Source organism: Aulonocara stuartgranti (assembly GCF_965226115.1).
Source record: "Aulonocara stuartgranti genome assembly, chromosome: 11".
Lineage (NCBI taxonomy): Eukaryota > Metazoa > Chordata > Actinopteri > Cichliformes > Cichlidae > Aulonocara > Aulonocara stuartgranti.
Genome location: NC_138947.1, coordinates 28,722,099 through 28,746,100, shown reverse-complemented (window position 1 = coordinate 28,746,100; position 24,002 = coordinate 28,722,099). Strand labels below are relative to the sequence as shown.

Genomic DNA, 24,002 nt, shown 5'->3' with positions numbered 1-24,002 from the left:
GCGCCAAACCTGCACACGAAATAATTTCTTTTTTAATACCGTTGCCTTGTTGCAGGCACAGAGTTGGCTTTCATTCCTTGCAAGTTTTTATTGTGGCATTATAGTGTCTGGATTTGAGTTACTTCTTGTCCTTGCATTGTTGCATGTGAGGACATGTTGGATAGTTTATTACTCTGGGTAATTATACTCTACTGCCATAATACCAGACAACCAGAGCATTCCTAAGATTATGCAATTCTTGGGAAAAAAGAAAAACAAGAAAAACACTTGAACGAGCACTAAAATGTCCATCACCTGCTATGTTTTCTTTCATTTCATTTTCATTGATTGACTTCATGTCTGTTATGTTGCTGGGGCAGTGCTCTGTCTTGGAATGGCAGGATTTCAGGAAGAAAAGTATTATATATCGCTTCCCGTTCCCTCCGATAACCTGAAAAAAAGAGTTCAGACTCTCAGTAGTAATATATGTCAGGAAGAACAACAGCCTGAATCTAAAACTCCACACTGACCCTTAGCGCCACCTCTGCTGCAATTCTTTCCTACATTAATAAAGAGCCCTCTTGTGGGTACTTTGGCACACTGAAATCTAGTTTATGAAAGTCACGGAGATAATAGTGGTAATGAGTCACCACTGTGTCTGTAACTGGACTCTAAAGCTGTGGCAGAATGGGCCTTTTCTTTGCACACACACTAAATTTACTGCACGTCTTTCTTTTGTGAAAGAAAGACTCATGCAGTCATTTTAGTGTCTCTCTCTGCCCAGGGACGAAAGAATGCGACTGATTCATTCTGCCCGGATGGTGGTGGTGTGGCTTGTGTGTGTGTGTGTGTGTGTGTGTGTGTGTGTGTGTGTGTGTGAGGGCTCATATATATGGGTGTGCATGAGGAGTCACCTGTATTGTGTTTGTCTGTTTTATTCTGTGGGTCAGGATGCCTGACTAAAAATAAAGCCGAGGCTCTTCAGGTTACAATGCAAATCTGCACACTGTGACAGAGTCAGGAAGGCCAGAGTCGAGATCCTGTGACAGGTTTTGCTGTTTGATAGTTGGTTGCCCGTGGCAGCAGCAGCAGCAAGTCCATGTTCCCTGGGACCTCAGCCGTGGACAGCACATGGTGTTTGCCTAACCTGTGGGCTGTGTTGCTGCAGCAACCAAAGCCTGCATGGCCACTCCTATATGTGGTTAGCAGTTGCTGACTCATGAAGCAGATATTCATCTTTTTTCTCTCTCTGTCTCTCTTTGATAAAAATGTTACACATTGTTTGGAATGTCTTACAGATTTTCTCAGATACACCTTCTGTTGTTTGGTTGTTTTTCATATCATGAATGAGTTACAGTACAGTGGCTGTCTGTGCCTCTGATGGCACAAATGGACTTGCCCCTGCTGGCTGGCACTGCCAGTCCTGGCACTCCCTACAGCCATTTTATACCCTCACTCACCAGTTTGGAGCTCCATTTTGTGAAGGGCCAGCCTTTATTCAAATGCAGTTTCAAACTATTGGGTACTTACTGATGGATGTCATGACCACAAATCATCGTCAGCATATCGTTTTTTATGTAATTAGTGGTAGTTTTTTTGAATGAGCGGGCATTTAAATGTTGTCATAAAATAAAGAAAGTAATCAGAATCAGAAAGCATGACGTTGAAGATAAGGACAGGGCAGTAAAAAAGTATTTGGCATAGGTTCAGCTCACATTCAGGAAGAACTGGGAGCACAACACAAGCAGAATTGAAAACAAAATGTGTCTCTTAGTAGCACAGAAAGTTTCTCTCTTATTTTAGTGCATCTCTGCTCTCGTTTCTTCATCTTATGTCTGTCTTTGCTGTTTATTAATAACGCCAAGGAGCCCCTTCCAGCTTTTAACACCTTGTTATGCTACCTGACTAGCTAGCATTACCCACAATGCTCTTCAGATATGTAATTTTGGACATTTCTATTTTTTAGTATTACAGATTTTTTTGTTTTCTCGAGTGTGTGTGCTGTCATGTTTGCCTGGTTTATCCTTAGATTATTATTTTTTATCTTTTTATTTTTTCTTATTTTCTTTCTTTTATTGTCTGATGATTTTTTATTATCAGAGCTAAAAAGTATATACAGCTAGCCAATATTATTAAGTCAATAAATTTAAAGCCTACTTTTCGCACATTCACTGAAACAGTAGTATTTGGAAAATTTAGCATGAAAATGCCGCTACCATCCAGGACTACATGTATTTAAATGTATGTTATTTACTTCTGTTCATACAATACTCACATTCAGTTCAATTCAGTTTTGTTTACATAGCACTAAATCACAACAGTTGCATCAAGGCACTTTATATTGTAAGGTAAGGACCCTACGATAATACAGAGAAAACCCCAACAATCCCCCTATGACCAAGTGCTACAGCCCTCTGCCACGACCAGTTGGGGGTAAGACGGGAGACATACTGCGGAAGAGAGTCAGAGATGAACAATTCTTATACATACGTTCTTTTAAGCCACTTTTAATGTCTTGTTACTTATGAAAATGCAGTTTTAAAACTTGTTAAAGTTTGAAGCTAGTTAGCAAATAAAGCATCAAGCTAGCTAATGTTAGCTAGCTTGGTTAGTATCGTTAAATAAACACAGATACCTGCTAATTAGCGCTGAGTGACCTACAAATTAAACTAGAATTGCTGTCTCTAAAACTGGAGCCTATGGTTGGATTGTTTCAGTACGATTTTAATCAAACAGCAAGCCATGTTATGTCAGAGCTCCTGTTCTGTGACTTGGATCAGCAGACATCTTGGTTTATGCAAACTGTAAGTCTTCTTAGAGGATGAGTTGTGAGAAAACTTACAGTCATCATAAACGGGGCAAATGGAGTCACATACAATTGTCACAAATTCTTCCTATATTAAAAAAAAAATTAAATAGTGTTGTATTGTAATAAGACAAATGTGTTGTTTAATGCATCATTGTGTGAACGTACTCCTTTACTGAAACCTTGTGTATTCTCTTTCAGTTCAGCAGCTTCATACTTTTGTGGTGGCCTTTAGGCCCATTGGAAACATGCCATAAACAATAAAATCGTAAACGTATTATCTCTAGTCTCTTGAAATATGTACAGCAGTTGGCTGTTTGATAGCATTTCTCCTTTGGATTGCCCGTATCTGAATGCAGTTTTAAGATTAACATGCTTCTTTTTAACAGTTAACAAAAGGCTTAATTGCTTGATGTCAACCAAAATATACAAGAGGTGAAGTAAGAGTTGTTGTTGGGTGTATTTCGGGTGCCTTGGTGTGCCTTTTACAGACTGACTTATAGTTCTTTGTATTCTGTCTCTGCATAGTTCTCTTGTCTATCCTTTTTCACCCTCCTGTGTACCCTTCATCTTAATGTCTGGGGCTGTAATTTGCTTGGTTTCTCGAACAAGGTATCCACTGTTCATCCCTCAGCTGGCTGATAATGGAATAAAGCGTGGGCGCCTACAGATGTATGGGACGTGTTGCAGGGTATCCGGGGCAGCAGAGAGGATGTGTCCAGTTTGGCAAGACCCTCAGATTTATAGTGTAGATGTTACTCTGCATTTATGGGACAGATGAAAAGATTTCCTTGTTCCCTGTTTTTCCCTCACAAACACCCTCCCTGCCCTGAAAGTAGCCCTCCACTCCCACTCATTCTCTTTCTTAGCCCCATATTGTATGCCATGTTGATCTGCTGGCCGGGCAGTGGGTCTCTATGTGAAAAGAAGGGAGTAGCAGTGTGGATTTGAGTGTGTGGCAAAAGCAGGAAGGTGTTTTGTTGGAGCCTCTGAGGCCTCTCTGTATGATAGATCAGATCAAAGCAGCATGGAGATAGGAGATCCTCTTGGAGATCGGTTCTGGCTGAGCCCAAAAAAAGGTAAGCGTTTATAATAAGTGCTTGAAGCTGAGAACAGAGGCAGCAAGTTAATGATTCTGTGCACTGGTTAGCATTAGGCTTATGTCATAAAGAGGTGTGGCTAAGTAAGCTAGACATCTTTTGTCAGATCTTCGAATCAGAACAGATAAATTGAAAGTTCTCACCCGGTTTGTGCAGCAATATTTAAACCTTTCTAGCTCCTAAATGGCGTAATACATCCTCTCCGTGCTGAGTCGGATCCCTGGCTGCTGTTTAGCTGAGCTGGCATACGCCTCTCACAAGAGAGAGAACAAGAGAGCTGAGAGCTGGTTCAAATTTTCTGTCCAGATCTCACGGCTGGAACTTATTTACAGCACAAAGATTTTTTTGTAATTGCTGGCTGTTTGCAGAATTTAACACAAAAGACTGATGTCTATTACATTTTTTTACATCAGACAGTCACAAAACATGCTCTACTTTTAGTGCAAATTTTATTGTTGCCGATTGAAACGAATGTGTCCTCTTCATCAGTCGTAGGGACTGTCTGCCAGATTGCTGCTTTTTTTTTTTTTTGCTTTCAGTCGACTCTCTTACCCCGTCATTGGCGGGCTGCTGTCCAAATTTGAGAGGCTGCCAGGGACATTGTAAGGTTGGGCAAATTAGGAACCCTCCACTAAGACGTGACAAAAAGCTTGTTAGAGTGAGAGTAAGCGGGGATGAACGGGACTTGGCAAAACTTTTTTGGGTGCTCCTGCTCTTTTTTGGCTGGTGAGGCGGGCGACAGGAGACACAATCTGTGACTTAATTTCTTTCCACTCTGGAAAAGGAAAAGTCAGTGTGATCCGAGACTGGTGGAACCTAAGACCCAAGCAATGCCTGTCATTTTTCTTACCTCAGACACTCATCACTTTATAGATTTTTCCATGTGCATTTACGTGTATGTTGGCAAGACAGAAGCCAAAACTTGGCTTTCCTTACTACGCTCTCACAGTAGTCTGTTGTTTTTTTAACTTGTGACGTCTCTGCAGGTTTTATTGGTCAAGCTTTTCTCAAGAATTTATTTTTCTAGTTCTTTCTATTAGTTACTCATGCCATAATTTTAAAAAAAGGTTGTCTTACTACACGGTTGCTTTTAACAAGGCTTACTGAACACTAGAGATATTTATAAGTCAACAAAAGTTTGGATTGGCAGAGCAACAAGCAGCAGGTCCCATAGTGCCTTGATTTATTTCAGAACTTTGTCTATTGTTCTCAGTGCAACAAAGCAAACATTTTTCCTCCTCCACTTTGATTTCCCCCCTTTTTTAGTTCAGCTTATCCAAGAACAGTTGATTATTTATTTTTGCAGCAGAGTAGGCAATGCCAAAGACACCCCTCTCCTTCCATGCTCAGCAAACCCTAACACAAAGTGCTTCTTTGTATGGAGCAGTTCTGCGGTTTACTGACTTTTGTGGCTTTGTGTTTGCTTGTTCTGTTTACAATATAAAGAGTTTGGGGTTTTTCTCTTAGCCACCCCTCCAACTATATCTGGCTTTGCACAAGAGGCACAGTTCTCTTCAAGTCCTTAGTCTCATGCGCTCAAAGTTTTCAGCCACCCGCCGTCACCTCCAGGGGTTAATCCTTTCAGCCTCTCTCTTCTTGCATTTCAAAAGCTTGTTTGTCTGCCTGTTTAAGCACTAATTTTTGTTCAGGCTGACCCATCCAGAAATCAGTCAAGGTTGTTGCGAGGGTTATATTAGTGATGGGTTATATTAGTGATACGATTAAGGCTTCTTATGCCAGGTTCTCACAATAGTAAAGACAAATTTATGTATAGATTGGCTACATAATTTATTTATAGCTTTATTTTTGGGCATAGAAGTCATATATTATGAGTGAATATATGAATACATAAAAATTGGCCACTCATTGCTGAGTAGTTCGACAAAATCCTAGAAGTTTTCCCCCAAACTGGAGCACAGTTATCTGAAAAACGCTACGTCCAGATGAACTGAATCAACCTTTTGGGATAAGTTTAAAACGTTTATTTACTATTATTATTGGGGGTTTTTTTGTTTTGTTTTTTAAATTAACCATCATACAATTGTTATAAAAAGGAGTATTACAAAAATGTGAGTTTTAACAGGAGTGTTATTGGGGATTAACTCACTCTTTGAGCCAGCGAGTCCACATTAACTTCAGTTTTCAGTTCCAGATGTTTCTATCTGACGTATACAGATCCAAATGTAGCATTCTGCATGAATACATTCTCCCAGTGACGATTCTGGCACAGTGAATTTTCGCAGGTATGTGCTGAACGTTTGTCATCTTGTTTTAGCATGTGAGCAAGCTAACGTTTAACAGTTAGAGCTAAATACAGATTATGTCCGCAGGTTATGTTGTTGGTCATAAACTAAAGAATCAAACTTGACTGTGACGGAAACCACTTGGCCAGCATCCTTCTATGTATTTGTGGAGGTAGCTCAAAAAGATAGGGCAAAATAATTCAGCTATGACCAAGTTCATTAATTGAATTACTCTAATTACTTAGAAGGCCTATAAATACACTGGCGGCAGTTGGAAACCTCCATATAAAGTTGTTCACAACAACCTCTAAGTTTAGCAGATTCCTAGGTCGGGTGTTTGGGCTCTAACATGCACCAGTTATGTCAGGGGCCACAGCTGTCTCAGACTATGGAGTCACTTGCCTAACCACACACAGCTAAGAGGCAAGCTCCTCAAATAAAAACGGGCTTATCATCTGGATAAAAATGAGCTCTCGTGCATCACAAAACAATTTGTCACAACTACAGAGACACAAGTCATAACTTAGGGTAGACTTAGGGCCACATTTTGATTTGTGCTTTTGTAACTTTTTACGTTTTCATCTGGCAACGCAGTCAGCTCAAATGCATCAGTGTGCTTTCATTACCAGCTTACAGTATTTTGGACTTTTTGTTTTACAGCCGGTTGTGGACTTTACCCTGAATCATAATAACGTGATAGTTGTCTCTGCTCAGTTTCAAATATAACATTTCATATGAAACAGTATGTGTGTTTTTTATTTGGAGGATCAGTCAATTTAACGAGTTATCTTTCCTGCTGCAGTTTAGAAGGTGTTTTTAGTTTTTTTAACTTATTGTAATGAGCGTTCTTACATTGGTGGATAAGAAAGGCCTTGCTGACCTTTGCTTTCCCTTGAGTGGCTTGGATCTGATATGAGGGTGGAGGGCACCTGTGAAGCCCTTTACATTGGGCCATGAGCCAGCCACCATCAGCTGGTGCTGACAAGTCTATTTTGGGACTGGTGGAGGCCTGAAACATAGCAGGAGGAGCAGACTCCTAACCAGGAAACTCTTCGGGAACTCTTCCCCAAAGTCCTATTTCTCCATTTCAGTCAATCACATTGGCATTCATTCTGTAGTTGGTCTGCTCTTGTTCTTTTTATAGCCTGAATAAGATTAGTTCTGTATTGCCATGACATTCCCTTCTGGTAGTCTGCTTCTTATTAGAAAAATTGACAATGCCACATCAAGCCTGTAAATAGCTTTTGCAACCAGCAACTCCCTTTGAAAAGCAGCAGCAGCAAATCCTGGTGATACACTGTTTCTTTTGAAGTGTGACAATCGAATATTTGGATGGCCGAAGAGGTCGGGCCTTGAGCCAGGATAAGGGTCACTGTCAGAGGCTTGAAGTTCACTGAACACTTTGTGCATAAACAGTGCATGAAATCACAGTGATATGCAACATCAAGGCACCCCTACACACTGATGCCAATTTCCCCCAGTGAGATTGTTTTAGGGCTTGCAATTTAAATCGTAGTGGCTACAAATGATATAAAAACTGTGATTTGCATTTAATCCCTAATTAAAAACAACCCAACAACAACTGAGATATCTTTTTTAAATAAGTAAGATATGTAAGGAAGTAGTTGCTGTAAGTTTAGAAAGCAGATTCCTCCTTGATGTAGGATTTCATCTGCTCAACTACTTGGGTCCTTTTTGGTGTTCTTCATTTCCATTGTATATTAGTGCCTGTGTTTTTTTTGCTAGACTTTTGAATACATGCAAAATGGTTTGGCATTGCCTTGGTGAAGCAAACACGGCCTTAGACTGCAGCCTAATGTGGTTTAAATGCTCACTCGCACTGATATCTTAGGATTCTTTCATGCACATACACTTCCCTGTCAGGCAGATGTTTGTTTCGCAAGTCAGAGGAATGTCTTCCTTGTTCCATAAACCGAAAAAGTCTCTATGTTCTCCGAATGAATGCTCCTCCCTGCTTTTTGAATTACTGACTGTACATACATCTCTAAAGTTAATACCATAAGATAACAGGGTATATACTGTAGGTGGAGTACATGGCTTAAGGCTTCACCCAGTCTGAGAGAGATGTCAAAACAGACAACTGCACAAATCCTGCGTGAAAGGAATTGTTATTAGATAGTAGATTAGTAAAGGCGTCCAGCAATAGTTATGAGGGGGGTGTCTCCCTTATTTTAATATGTCAGTATTTTACATTTGTATATAGTCTTTAAAAAGAAACTATTATTTTGCCATGACATGTTTTTGCTTTCATGATTACTGATGAAAGGTTGATAACCTGATAATAACTTGTTTTGATAATGATGAGATAATGACGTCCTTGCAAATAGCAGTCTAATAAGTTGACACAGTGGTCCAGCTGCCTAGCCAACAGATTTATGGCCAGCTTCTCCACTGCAGCTCTGAAAGCGGATATGTGGCTTACTCAGAACTGGCTTACTTCATTTGACTGTTGCCATGGTAAAAAAAATTAAAACAGTTTTCTGTCTGTGTTTGTATGTGTAATAGTGTGTGTGTGGTTTCAAACACCGGGGGGAATGCGTCATTTCATCTCTGCCCATTCACCACCACTATAATTTCATGAGTATATCACTGTCTGCAGCGCAGACAAACGAACGCATGCTACTGTGCTGTAAGCGACAATTGTAAGGTCTCCTTCCAGTTCGGCTTTCGCTGAACGCTGGTCGCAAGTGATCACTCTCTCTGACACTAGGAGATGAACAGGAGACAGATGTACAGGGGAGAGAAGTGATCTCTGGATAGAAAACTGATATCATGTTTCTGGGAGTGGTGAAAAGGTTAGCTATAATGCATAGTTCTTTATATAGTTGTGCAAGATAGATTCTTCTTTCCCAGCTCTAATATTAACTGTCTGAAGTAGCAGTGCAACTTTAGGCTGCTTTACAGCCTGTTGCATCACTTTAATGAGCTGCAAAGGAAACACCGATTGGCCCGTCTAGCCTTCTTTTCTTGTCGGCTTGGAGACCCCCAAAACAAACACAGATAAGAATACATAAGATAAGAATAGAATTAAACTTAACGTTAGTTTTGCTATTATTATATAGGCATGGGTCATATTAGATAATTAGTAAGAGTTTAGTCATCTCCTTTCATATCCTTGCAAAGTCCAGCCAGAGTACATTATTGTGATTTATGTAGTTTCTCTTGAAATGTCACCAGCCTTCATGATATATTCTAAGACTGTGTCATATGAGATGTGAGCACCATGCCCTGCATGAATAGTAAAAGCTCTTCACTGAAACCTGATCGTGAAATGTGTAAAGCTAAAGACACCTTGTACTTAATAACTTGCATGGGCAGGATCGGATGGATGCCAGCTAGTCATCTTCCTTTCTGATATCTACTCGCTGAACAGAACAGCCCATTCATTGGACCGGTGTGCATCACACGCCAGAGGGTGTGTGCCACTCAGTCCTAGTGTGCGTTCAGAGGTGTGTGTGTGTGTGTGTGTGTTTGCATGTGAGTAGGAGCCATTTGCTTTTGGTTGTGGGCGGGACTCTTCATAAAAGTCATAGAGTTGTAGATCACGTGCTCCCTCCATAGGTGTGTTGATCCATTCATTTGACTTTGCTCGAATTTTATTTCAGTTTATTGCAGACACTCTTCCCCCCCCCTCTTTCTAGCTTCCTGCTGTACTATTTACTCTAGTGAGATTTTTTTTCCATGACAGTTTTTTCCTAAGAGAAAGAGAGAAGGTAGGAGGAGCCAGACTGAGAAGTGTGTGCCTTGCTCTCTCACTCTCTTTCTCGCTCTCTCTCACACTCACACACACTCCCTCTCTTCCATTCTGTCATTGCCATCTCGGCCCGAACAGAGACTGCTCATTCTCAGCCACCCTGAATGTAGGGGGGGCATTAAACTTATTAACAGAGGAATATTTATTTTCTTCACTATAACAAAAGGATCGACAAGAGCAAGGAGAAGAGACAGTAAGGAAAAATCATTACAGGGATTTCTTACCCTTATTGAATTAAGAAACACGTGCCAGCCGGTCTTGGCACTTGACTCTTTCTCACAACACAGCGTGAGGTGCTGTTCTCTTTGTTTGGCATTGTGCATTTTAGTTTCACTTGAGAGAGTTTACTGAATCAAACAACAATGGTTGCTGGAATGCTGATGCCCCTGCATGACCTGAGGGCCATCTACGAGATCCTGTTTCGAGATGGTGTCATGGTGGCTAAGAAGGATAAGAGGCCGCAGATCAAACACCCAGAAGTACAAAGTGTAAGCAACCTACAAGTAATTCGTGCCATGGGGTCTCTTAAGTCCAGGGGCTATGTAAAGGAAACATTTGCTTGGAAACATTTCTACTGGTACCTGACCAATGATGGCATTGTTTACCTGCGTGACTACCTCCACCTGCCCACTGAAATTGTTCCTGCCACCCTGCAAAGGATTAGGAAGCCGGCCGCCACTCTGGCCATTGCTCACCGAGCTGCACGGGTCCAATCTGTAGAAGGTCCAACGTCTTATGTTCCTAAGCCGGGACGCAGGGCTGAAGCAGAAAGAAGAGAGGAACTAGCAGAGCGCCAAGGCTACCGCCATAAGATGGTGGGTTCTGGAGAAAGAGAGAATAACCCCGATAGGACCCCGAGGTTCAGGGGTCGCCCATTGGCTGGAGAACCGGCCAGAGAAAAGGCCTTATGGGAAGTGGAGGGCCAGCCTCAGGACGTTTTTAGGAAGACCAGCAGCTTCAGAAGTGAAACAGCAATGATGGAGGATAACAGGGGGAAAAGAGCCACTCACCAGGAGCTTGATGTTTACAGCAAGAATCCCATAGCATCACCACAAAAGAGGAGAGCACTGGAGGTCGAAAAAGAGAAGCCAACAAGTTCTGCTCCCGCTCAGACAGCAGCTTTGAAGCAGGATGTGTCACAGACCACTCTGACATCCTCCAAAACAGCCCTACCATTAGCTGTGGCTGCTGTTGCTCAGGCCACAGGTGCTGCAGCATCAAAGATTCCAGCTAAGCCCTCTGCTCCCAAAACAAACGAGGAAATGAAGACCAAGGACTGGCCTAATATCGCTGAGGAACAAACGTCAATCAAGCCTACTCAAATGATTACAAGCAAACCAGTTCTCACAATGCTTCCTGATTTTGATGCCAAAGAAGACAAAATGAAAATGGTGGTTGTGGATCCAGTTAAAGTTGCAAATGTGAGTGCTACAGCAGCCAATGATCAAGTAAAGCCCCAACAAGTAATGCCTGTCACTTCAACAGGCTCTGTCAAAGAAACGAAGCTTAAAGTAAATAAGGAATTGATTAAACCCACTGAGGTGAAGGCCCCTCCAGCTTCAGCTGAGTCTAAAATTATAAATGATAAAGCAGAAAAAGTTACAGATGCAGCTGCCACTCAGGAGACTGCCAAAGCCAAACCTCACAGCGCCACAAGCAAACCAAAGGGCTCCACTAATGAGGTCAAAGATTCTAAAACTGATGAAGTGTCCCTAGAAGTTACTACAGTACAGAAATCCTCAACACTTGAAGTCAAATCCACCATTACCACAGCAACTCTCGCAGCACCTTTGACCAATGCTGAAGATGCACAGCCTGTCACAGCAAAAGCTGCAGAGATGACTGCAGAAGAGAAGAAAACTAATTCAAAAGGGATTCCCCCAGTCAGAAAAGAAGCCCCTAAAGGTTCCGTGCAGGAGCGCACAGTAAAAGTACAAGATGAATCAGATACATCTCAGCCTCCTCAAAATGCTGTCACCACAGAGGTGCTTAAAGAAACCAAACAAGCGGTCGAGGGAGGCTCAAAATCAAAAAGAAAGAAAAAGAAATCTCAAGCTGAGGCCTTGAAGAGTGTGGAGAGTGCTGAGGGATCACCTGGAAATAAGACTGAACTCCGACCAGTGGCTTCATCAGAGCCTTTAATTGTGTCTACCTGCTCAAAGGGAACAAAGACAAACGAGGTTAAATTACATACTGACAGAGAGAAAACAGAAGATGTCCCCAAACAAATAACAGCTTATTCAGAAGAAGCCTCACTGCCACTAGGACAGATTCCTGCAGCGCCCCTAGTGGAGGGACAAATAAAAGAGAAGTCTGAGGAAAGCAATGCCGGAAAGATTGCACAGGGACCATTATCCCCTAAGGGCGAGTCAAATGTTACGTCGCCCCATATGGAGCCAGTGAAATCTGAGGAAATAACTGTGACCAAAGTGGAAACAGTGACAGTGCAGAAAATAAGTGGAGTGGAGCTCGTGCAAGCAAGCCCTAAATCTGAGCAGGGAAACCCTGCCCCACTGTCAGAACCTCAGAAACCCACAATTGAGGCTAAATCCGCCATAAATACAGAGAAAGCTACACAGGAACCTTTAAAGGGAAAGAAGAAGGGAAAAGGTAGAAAGCAGCCTAAAGAACCAGAGTTAGAGGATATAAACACAAATCCTGTCCCTTTGCCTGAAGCAGAAACATTGCCATCAACTGACACTACACCCCTGCATGAAGCTGCAGTTAAAGACAGCCCTGACATGGCCTCCGGACTGACAGAAACTAATGTTTCTTTAAAGATGACTCTTGAAAGAATGTGCAGTGAGGAAGTCAGGCAGGCAGCAGCTGTGCTCTCTGAGGCCCCAGCAGACAAAAGGGAGGTGGAGCCAGCCCTGCTCTTTGCAGAAAAAATCAAGCGGGAGGCTCCAAAACCAGAAACATCCTCCAGTGTGAGGGAAGCACCCACAGCCGGAGAATTAGCGTCAGCAGCAAGAGCGCTAACAGCAGAGCCAGCTGCAGCTCAGGCACAGGCCAGCCCACTCTTCGAGCAAGAGGAGCCTCCCACAGTTGCACAACATTCGGCCGCTCGGGCAGCAGAGTGCAGCACAGAGGAAAGGCTCTCTGTTTCTGAGGCCCTAACGCAGGAGGGAGAGAAGAAGAGGGACTTGATAGAGGACACACCCTCTGCCACCGCCACGCCCGTGACCCGTCCTGACCAGCCTCACCAGCGGGACACCTGCAAGTTTGAAACATCTGACATAGACGAGGCCACCATGAAGAGGAAAATAGTAGTAGTGGAGGAGATTGTTGAAGTAAAGCAGCTCCTTAGTCCGGAGGCAGCTGGACAGCAGTCACCACCTCCACCTGTGGAGTCTGAGGAGGAAGGCGAGGAGCTGGACCTGGATGTTCTGCAAGAAATTGCTATAGAGCGGGCAGTCTTGGCACAGGTGGCAAGGGGCGAGGGGCGAGGAGCCTCACCAGAGGTAGACTGGGACCACTCACTGGGGGAGCCAGAGGAGAAGACATGGCCTAACTTCATGGAAGGTTTGTTTGAATGCGTGCCAGCTTACCTACTTCTAATGTCTCTGTGATGCAATCACTCTTGAGTCTAGATTCCCACCTTTCTTCAAAGCATTTGAGGTTTTAGGGTGCACTGTTGGTGCTCTGCACTTATGTACCTTGAATAGCATTACCATTCTGTAATTGTCTTTGACTTCCCATTCAAAGTATTATTTGGGGTGTTGTGATTACAGTTTATGGCTTAAAGTTACATGTTACCAAGCCCAGAGTCTATTTTGTGATGTGGTGCAGAGGGAGCCTCTTTTAGGAACAGTTTCAGTGAGAGGGTGAGGAGACCTTTGAGATGTGGCTGTGATTGAATTAGCTTTGTGTTAGAAGAGATAAAGTGTCTGACACAGTGCTTGCCCCTTGTTGTCCTCCTGCTGTCAGATTTCACAGGTTCCTGTGTTTTTTGCTGTGGTAAACACTCAAAAAATAATTTACTGCTATTCTTTCAAGTTTCCACATGCATCAGCAGCAGTTTTTATTTTTAACAAACAATTCAAATGACAAGAAAAATTCCCACATTTCCAGGGTGGGGAATTGTGATTGAATTGTGTAATCAATTATACTCACTGTTGTGAGTGGTAACAGTTATCTCTGGAGCTATCTGAGTGTTTGCCAGCAGGATTAGTGAGATCTGCAGCCATTCCAACTAGGTGGGGCTGTTTTAGTGAGATCCAGCCTCGCCTGTTCCCTGCAGAGACGGCTAACCGTGAGTTAAAGCCAGAAAAAGAGAGGTGTGGTCCTTTTGGGAGTATTAGTCTTTAGTAGTCTCTTTGCTCTAGTCAGGCTGTGTTCTTGGCTCTGGTTTGTGTTCTAGGGTTGTTTTTTCTTTGGAGAGATATGCATGCCCTTTGCATTCCATTATGCAAAGGGCATTAACACGGGAGTTATGTGGGTAAAGTCAACACAGTACTGTGCGCCATCCTCCTTTGCTGGTTTAGAGAAATAAAAGTGGCACATGATGCTGCGGTTAGCTTTTGTTGAAGTGAAACTCATATGGCTCATGTTAAATCCTGATGATGCTGAGGCACATTCATGTGACTCCAGAGTTTTGGATATGATATGTAACGTCTCATAACTTCCACGAGCGAAGCAAGTTGTTGCTGAAACCACCATGTAAAATGTTATATCTCCGGGTGTGCAAGACAGACTTTTTTCGGGCGTTGTCTGTTGAGGGTGTGAACAGCATGCAGATAGTCAGAAAGTTGGAATAAGTTGCTCACAGATCCATGGGTGTGTTTGTTTGGATCCACACGTGACTGATGTTCTGGATTCAATTAGAAGCCTGGCTCCTTGAGCCAGTCTGTGTTACTCATCAGGAAAATAAGTTCGATTAAAAACTTCATGACAGCTGTACACAAACACAGTCATTTATAGAGCTCATTATAAGCAGAACTCTGCTTCTCTGCAGTGCATTTTGGTATCTAGAAGAAACCTGAATTGTAGATGAAGAGCTGATCATTGCCATGGTGAACTATCGCAAAGATTTTAATTTGACTTTTACTACGGAGGTCTTTCTGATCTGTGACGTTTTCACACATCAGACACAGCAGCACACTGCTGACATCTGCTGTCCATTAACAACCATATTCATCTGTCACATAGACCTAATGCTGCAACTCCACTGCAGAAGTCTTTGAAAGGAGCTCAGATTTGTTATCATGTAATAAAAAAGCCACTTTTTTTTCTTTTTTGCTTTTAATTTGACCTCATATGGATTGTTAGAGCAGTGGTTTCCAGAAATACTGATTCTACTACCTTTATTCCTAGAGTGTAGTATTCTTGGTATGTTGCTTTATTAAGTGGCAGTCGGTAGACAAAGCTCATCACTGGATATTTTTGCAGTTAAGTATGCATACTTTTGTGCTCCTCCAGTTTCTGTTACAAGCTTACTTTGCATCAGTAATGCGGAAACTAGGAAGGAGGAACGTACTGAATGAAATGTGACTTATGCCACAAAAATGTTGCTTTCAAAGCAGCGACTATAAGCTGGTTTGAATTTCAGAGTAACAGTTTTCATCAAATGTGGCCTTCCGGATGCACTTAAACTAAATCTGAGTAGTAAGCACTTTTGTGTGGACTGTACACACTGTTTAAACTCGGCGCGGACATGGCACCAGGCACAATTTGAGTAAATCACATCACAGACGTGCCGCTGAGGGTCTTCCATGTTTTCATCTTTGAAATGGTGCCCGGTGCATACTTGTGTGATTGGATAAATGAACAGCTACAGTGAACTTCAGCTCTGTGTCTCTCATTATGGTGCCACTTCATTTTAATGTCGTGACTCACCCCGGGCGATTTGCAAATTTTGGAGTTGATTCATGTGCGTGACCTCTCTGTTGAAAGAAAAAAAAAAAAATTAGGGAAAAAGTGAGAGACAAACTCTTGGCGTCTGTCAGCAGACTGTGTTGCAAACTGGCAACTTAATCTCCTGCTGCCGCTTTTGCCGCTTGGCCCACGGTGCTGTTTTGCTCAAAACAAAGTAAATGACCTTAGCTGTTGCATGTCTCTAACTGCTGACTCTGCCTGTGAAACCCCTTCTGATATTTAGTTCGGAGTCTCAGAAGATATTGGAGTACACTTCAAAATTTATGACACCTGCAGACCAAACAGACATTTTGATCATTAAGGGATGTTGAAATGAAACCTGAGATGATTTCTTCGTGGCTTAAGTGCAAATTTTTGGAAAAATGATGGCACAAATATAGAACAGGAGTCACAAAAGGTGAATATTTATGAGGCCTATTTGAAAAGTGAAACAGAATCCCATTCCAGCAGCTGTTTGTGCGTTCAAATTGCTACTTTGAATTGCCGCATTTACGTGCGCAGAGTGCTTGATATCAGATTAAATGGTATGCTATAGCAGGAGCTGGAGAGTGATGCAGGATCGAGGATCTCTTGTGGCAGTGTAATGGTTAACTCACAATAGGCCAAACTTTGGAAACAGGATTGATAACATGTGGAATATATTGAGGGTTTGGCCAAACTGGTTATGACGTTAGTCATTTCCCAGGGTGCATGTTAGACCTTATTAGAAGACCAAACTAATGTGACTACAGTTGAGTGAGAGGGATGCGAGTTTGGCCTTCATTTTAAAGTTCATAAAACCCTAATTTTATCCAGTATTTTCTCACCAGCTTAGTGAGTAGAGGAGGAGCATTCTTGTTTACAAGAATGAATATCTGCACTACACAGTGTGGTTGAAGAGTAAGGCTACTGGTATTTTCCCCAGGGACATAAGCTTAGAATACCTTTCAGCCATGTGTCCTGACATGATTCATGTGTGTGTAGAAAGCCTGTTGAGTTCAGGAGTTTGGGATTGCTGCGCATAAAGTTGTTGATGAAGGATTTCCTGCAATCCTGTCTAATTCTGCTCAATGGTTTCTCAGTACAGCTGCTTTCATTTCACTATAGAACATCCATACATAATGTCAGCATTTCACAACAGAATGCAGTCCTCACTCTGCTCTCCAGACAGGTTTGCTTTTAGCAGTGTAGAGAAGTGGAGCCAGTCGTCAGCACTACAATTGCCCAAGCCAAATGCATATATTAGAACTTACTATATTTAGAGAATATCGTGCATTGATATGATCCCGCAGCAATAAGGGGATGAACACTGAGGTCACCAGCCTTGCTCTCTAGAGCATCCATCACTAAACTGTGTTTTACTGAATAAGATCCAGTTTAATCCATCTCATCTACTGCCAGACTTTCCAGCCGCAGTATTTCTGTGTGTTTAAATTCAGCTTGTATTCGGTTGTATCAGTGTGTCACACTTTCCTGTGGTTTAATTGGGATGAGTACTTTACTTACTACTCAAATGATTTGATTATGTTAAGCCTAAGAGAGCTCTGACATGTGATGTGTTTTCTGGGTGAGAGGTGTGACCTAAACAGTTCCCACCATCATCCTCGAAGAGAGAGAGAAAGAGAGAGAAAGAGAGGGAGGGGAGGGGGGATGGAAGGGCTTGCTTGTGGAGGGTGTCTCTAAAGGACGAGAACAGCCAAGTGTCCCGCCAGAGCGCTTCCATCAGTTTCTAAGTGTGAGCACTGTGTGATCATCTGGCTCTAGTGGATATTTATAACCCCCAGTCAGCTCCAGCCCTCTTTCTCCCCCCGGCAGCCCTCAGAACCCCTCACCCCTGCCCCCTTCCCCAGGCTTGGTGTGTCATCCCTCCTCCCCTGGCCAAAGGAGAGCAGGCTGACGGATTCAAGCAGCAGGCACAGCCTGTCAAAATTCAAGACCAGGGAGAAACAAGGCAGTCGGGGCAAACAAGCACGCGCCTCTCTTGTCCTCCTCATTCTCCCTCTGTCCAGCTTGTTGTTTTTTTCTTCACCCTTGTCCTCCTCTTCTTTCCACATACCTTCTTTTAGATGAAGATCATACCTGGTAGGTCACACAATTGAAGTTTCTGTGTTGTGTCTTTGTGTCTAACTGTGCTTGTCTTCCTGGCTGATGACTGTTGTTGGGATTTTGGCAAAGGCAGTGGGTAATGTCTTGTTGTTGTGCGTACACACTCACTCTAACAGGACATAGGCACACACATTCCCATCACAAACAGCTACTGCGGCATGGATTGCCTTTCATAGTTGTTCACAGTGTGACTGAGCTGTTGTGAGGAAATTCTTGGCTGCCTTCTGTATTTTCATTTATTTGATGGTATGTAAGTGAAGGAGGGTGAGGGTGAGAATTTGGGAGGAGGGGGGTTGCAGTACCCCCACCCCTGCTATTACCTCTTGTGACATCTGATGGAAGTCAACAATCAGCAGCGGCTCATACAGCGTGTTTAAATGTGCCCTTGTGTGTGTCAGATAGTTGTGGGTCTCTCCTGGCTATTTCACATTGCTGTAAAACTAGCTCTGTGTAATTCATTTAATTTACATTTTTTTCATCCACCCATTTAGCATTGCGCCATGTTTTGTTTTGCAATAATTCTCTAAATCCTCTTCAGTTAAATTAGAATTACATTTTGAAAGAAATCCACAAAATTAAAAAGATAACTTCTGCCTTTTTTGAGTGTTTAAACAAGTCCACCTGTTCCAAAGTCTCCATATTCATGGACACCTGTTGGCATCCAGCACAATACCAACGCATTTTGTTAAGAAATGTCAGCAGGTGGCAGCTAAAGTCCTGGATTTGTACTACTGTTTATATCACCATGTCACCTGTTGAGTTGTTTTTTTTAGGTCCTGCCATACAACAAATTGAATTGTCATCATGTGCTGTTTCAGTCTTTTTTAAGTCATAAAACTTTTGAAGGATGCTGTAATCATAACAAAATCCTTTTTCCTAATAAACAAAAAAATCCTGATGATATAATGATTATAATCACTGAGGTGATTTTAAGTTCTGAAAACATCTTTTTTTGGGGGTGGGGGGCAGAGAGACCCTGCAGTTTCAAATGTCCCTGCCACGCCTCTGCCATCCCTCCCCCTCCTAATGAAGGCCCACCTGTCACGAGGCTTGTTTCTTCACACCCTTTACGTTATCTCTGTCCAGACTAATGCTGGAAAGCCACCCATGACCCACTCTTCCCAGGCTGCTCATTTTGGGGCATTTAGTAACCATAACTGTGGCAGGATGTAAGGTATTGAAGCTCTTTCAAAGTTTACACAAAAAAGCAGTGAGATACTAAAGTTTCAGGGTAAAGCAGCTAGATATCAGAAAATATATTTGCCTCATCTCTTCCTCTCTGTGTCTGACAAGAGATTACTAGAGATATTTTCTGTTGCATTGGTGATACTGATCTGAAGAGGTCACATTACTAAACCTAAAACTCTCTTCTGCGCAGCTTCACATTTAGCATGTTTACTGTCTGTATAGGTCATGTGGAACCTTGAAAATTTGTCAGTTGTGACAGGTCAAAGGTGCCACCAGGCCATAATGTGCCAGTTTTACACCGCCATATTTCCCAGACAGCATGAGAAGCCTGTTGCAGGTTCTTGAGACACGTAGGTCTGACCGGTCACACAACATAGATGCGTACTGGCCCTTTCTCCACCTAGCTGAACTTCCACAGAAGCTCTTTTGCTGCACGGTATTGTAGCTGAGCAGTGTTTTGGTAATTCAGTTGGTGGTAAGGCCCCTCCCAAACCTGTTGGGCCATGTTTGCTTTCAGATCAATATGTCTCTGTCTGTTTTTGAGTGTGGATGTGTGTTCTTGCTGAAGGTTGTTCCTGTATTTCTTTAAAAAAAGTCCGGTAGTGGTTCAGTACACCTGCTTGGTTTGAGGCACTGCCAATTTCCAAACCAGCCGGTAGCTTTTGAAACCCTAGCAGTGTTACAAAAGAGATGCTGCATCCATGAGTCAACACTTTGATGACTTTTTCTTTGGTTTATCCTGGATAAATGTAGCTTTTGTGTGCACAGAACAGCTAACAGATAATACAGTCCTACACTAAATAATATCTTGTTTGATCCAATGCCTTTACACGAGTCGTTGTTGACACGATACCCCAAAAGTACTCAATTGCTTAAATTTTAAGACATGCTTGTGCAAGTCTGGTTATTGATCAGTCCAAACCCTGTTCGAAACCCAGGTTTCTAAGATGTCTAAGGTGTCACTAGTAGTCCTGAGTGATTTCCAAAGTGTCTGTAGTTTAGCTGCCATGGCTCATCGTTGTTATCATGATAAAGTTTAAAGTTAGAGAGCGTGGTATCTTGCTCTTGCTCATGGGAAGTGTTAATGTTATCAGTCTAAGATAGGAGTAAAAGGAAAGCGCTTGTTGTGAGACAACTCGAAAAAGAAAGCTGGCCGAGATGCTTTCATGCAGGGCGTAAAGCAAACGTTAACTTCATTTCCCATGGCTAAAATGGCATTAGGCAACACTAAAGAATGCATTGACCTACACAACACTACGCAAAATGTAATATTCTTCAAAGTTGACTCACTACTCTAAGGACACGAAGACGAATATTTGATGCCCAGTTGCTTTGGCTGTAGTTTCGTGTTATGTGCCCTGACATTTACTCTATGATGTCCTTTTGGATAATGTTTTATTGTCTTTGATACTGAAGCATTAATGCAGCTGCTCTTCCTGCTGATCTGTCCCCTTCGGTCTAGACCCATCGGGGGGCTTTTTTTTTTCTTAGCTGTCCTATTTTTCACTGGCACCCATTCTTCATGATGACAGCTCTGTCCTCTATCCACTCACTAGCTCAATGGCTCGAGCTATCACTTATACAGGAGTGAGAGCAGACACCACACGGTCTGACCACTTGTGATTTAGCTTCTGGTCTTATGCTATTGACCGTGATAGGCTGCATGTGCAGATATGGAAACGCTGATGCTGGCATTTTACTCCATCGATGACCAGTATGGAGAAAGATCGTGAGAAGGGTGGGGGCGGGGGGAAAAATGCTGTGAGTCACACACAAGGTGCCTCACTCTGCATTCTCCTCCTGAGCTTTGACCTTTCATCTCTGTTTGTCTGCCCTCACACAGACAATCAAAATCAGGATGAATATATTTTATGGTGCAACAGAACCCAGATCTGTCGCACTATTTACATTGGCTGATGGCTGTTTTGGAACCAGACTGTTAATTTGCTTAAACTGCTTTGCATAAATGATCGGTTGAGAATTTTCAGGCGTAACATGTAGCTGCTGTAGCTATGGAAAGCTCTTGCTCCAGCACTCTTCTGCAGTCGCCCAGAAGGTGTCAGAGTTTTTACAGAACGCTGTGAAGTGTAACATCCGGTTTGACACGCTAAGCGCATGGATGACATTCAATCGCCAAGCAAATGCTCGTTTAGAGCTACATGTGGGGCCCTCTCATAGCTGTGTGGGCTGTGATGGTTGACTTCTGGTTATGGCTTTGGCTTGGTTCATGGAAAAGCCAGCATTCTTCCTGGAAACAGGCAGGAGTTTTATTCTGGAGCAATCCAATTACTACTTACAATACAGTACAGCAGTGTGTGTGGGTCTGTATGTGTCTGTTTTTTCCAGGGCTTGTGAGTATATAAAAAAAAAAAGTCTAAATGGCCTCCACCATTGTGGTTGGTGCTGGTAAACCAGTGGGCATGAGTCATAAATTAAACAGTACACTTTTTCCTTAGGGGCTTATGGAAGCCGGTTTGGATACAGCTCTCATGTTCTCTGGGAATAATGAACAAGCTGTGATGAGACACACAGTCAGATGGAGCTCGTATAGAGCTGATTTATTTATGAGCAGCACAGGGATCATAGAAACAAATACGATTTCTATGATCTGACCCCCTCCTTAAGGCAGATTAATTATGCTTTTTTTGTCATATAGCACAGAAGCGTCACCAACATGCTATACAAATCTTTTTTTTTTTTCAAAGAAAAGTGGATAAAGGGACAGTGAAGGGAGCTAAAACAGCTTGTTTGAGATGATATATTAATTCATAGGCCCAGAATTAAGTCAACAAGTGTTATTTTGTACAGTGAGTCATATAATGCTAATTTAGTAGAGTCCAAGAATCCAGTGTGGCACTGCAAATGCTAGCTGTCAGTGTGAAGGTCTTAATGTCCCTGTCAACATTATCGTTATCTTTTTATTTGATGTCAAAACATTAAAGTTTCCTGTAAAATAAAATCAAGGAGGTCAAGTGAAAGTATCCGTATCAGCGTCCAGTGTGATAAGATCCTGGCACACAGGTAGTCCTGGGTCAGAGATCAGTGATCTGCACTTTCCCTTCAACATTTTACTGCGCTTTGTCCCGTCCTAAATATCCAGATCCTAAAGTAAACCGGTAATGGGTAGGGGCATATTCACTGTATTTACTTTCAGGATTATGTGCCTTAGGATTTGTTAAGCTTGAAGATTTTCAGACAGCACTGGGGACTAATCTGAATAAATACATTGTATTCTGGCAAGATGCAGGCTATTGAAACTCAGCTTTTGCAAGGTGAAAAAAGCAGTGAGAGACGAAAGTTTCAGGTTAAAGCAGTTGGACTAAATACTAATCATAACACAACAGAAGTCTAGTCTGCTATCTTGGATTAGCATTAAAGATGCAGTGAAGCCTCATAATAGTCTCACAAACCGACGTGCCTGCAGGTGCACAAACACCTCTTTTTTAAATGCTTGTACAAACTGTAAACTGACTCTAGACGAGTGACAGTCTGATAAATGGATGGCTGTAGGGCAACAAAGCGCTTTTGCTTCCAGTTTTACATTTGTCATGGTTCTCATGGAGCAGATATGCTCAACCAAATGACTAATAAGTCAAAGGACGTCATAATTAAACTATGAAAATTATGTTGAGCTACCAGTCTGCTGTCTATTGTGTTTGTCCTTAAAAGAGCCCAGCACTGGGCTGGGCCCTGCCCCCCTCAAAGAAACGACTTTCTGTTTGAAAGTCATTCCTGTTTCCACTATTTACACCAGCTGGCACAGTTTACCTGAAACACAAAAGGCTACCTGTGTACACTTCCATTCGCATCAGCATGGCTGGGATGTGGAACTTTGAGCGAGGGAATTATCTGCATGAGATGAGCTCGCATGGAGAACGAACCAGATACCTGTACAGCAAGATGTGTTGTACAGGTGAGTGGTGAGACTCGATTTATAGGACACGGTAGGGAGGAGTTTGGTGTGTTGTGTTTTTCATTGTGTTGAATGTTCCATGGGTGGTACAAGACAGTCCTGCTCAGAGAGACTGACGGAAGGTTGGGGGTAAACTACATTTATAGTTTATGGAATTACTTTCACATAAAAATTTCAAGTCCAGATGCAATTAGAAGATATTTCAAAAATGGCAATTATGAACATAGTTGTATGACTTGAAACAGATCTAATTACAGACTCTTTGCAATGACATATATATATGTGTGTGTGTGTGTGTGTGTGTGTGTGTGTGTGTGTGTGTGTGTGTGTGTGTGTGTGTGTGTGTGTGTGTGTGTATTTATTTATTTTTTTCATATGCATCTGCCATAAAACAATACAATTAATACTTCCCACCATCACTTCTGTTATAACACTTGGAAATGCTTGTGCAACTCGTGCAACCTGTGCTCTTATCTTCTAAAAGTGTTTTGTTGTTGCTGTGTAATGTGATGTTGACCTTATCTCATTCCTCTGGCGTAACGTCTTTATCTTACTTGATTGGATTTTAGCTTTTCAAAAGTTTGAAGCCTCATTTCATTATGTGTCAAATGTTTTTGATGGGTAACATGTCAGGACAGTGCTCAGGCCATTGGAGCATGAGGACTGTTGTGCTACAAACACATGCTGTCGTAGTGTAGCTTTGCATTATCTTGCTGAAATGAAAGATTTTGTCTGGATGGCAGCTCGAATTGCTCCATAACCTATATTGTTAAGCATTAATGGTTCTTTTGCAGATGTCGCAAATGTGCACTGTTGAATCCTGACACCATGATTGATGCTGGGTTCCTATCTATACATTAATAATAACCTGGATAACCCTGGGAAGTCTATGGTTTCCCTCATTTTACCTTATTGCAGCCCAGAGAAGACATGTATGAATCTTGTTCATACATGTATTTTCTTTGTGAGACAGACTTCTAAGTTTAATTTGTGGATTCAGTTATGAACTTTATTCAGTGATGATAGTTTTCTGACG

The 24,002-nt window shown here is 42.3% G+C and overlaps 1 protein-coding gene across 11 annotated transcripts in view; it reads left to right on the top strand.

The window, feature by feature from the left end:
• plecb (plectin b) overlaps positions 1-24,002 on the top strand; it is a 130,907-nt gene that overhangs the window by 60,805 nt on the left and 46,100 nt on the right. For 2 of the 11 annotated variants that reach the window (XM_082552126.1, XM_082552121.1), the window contains exon 1: positions 10,251-13,428. The exons of 7 other annotated variants lie outside the window; for them this stretch is intronic. In XM_082552126.1, coding sequence (XP_082408252.1) covers positions 10,266-13,428 — 3,163 coding nt within the window. In that variant the 5' untranslated portion in view covers positions 10,251-10,265. Of the gene's footprint in view, positions 1-3,690; positions 3,865-10,250; positions 13,429-22,906; positions 22,998-24,002 lie in introns of those variants that run through there. 2 more of the 11 variants (XM_082552122.1, XM_082552133.1) reach the window with 2 other exon arrangements.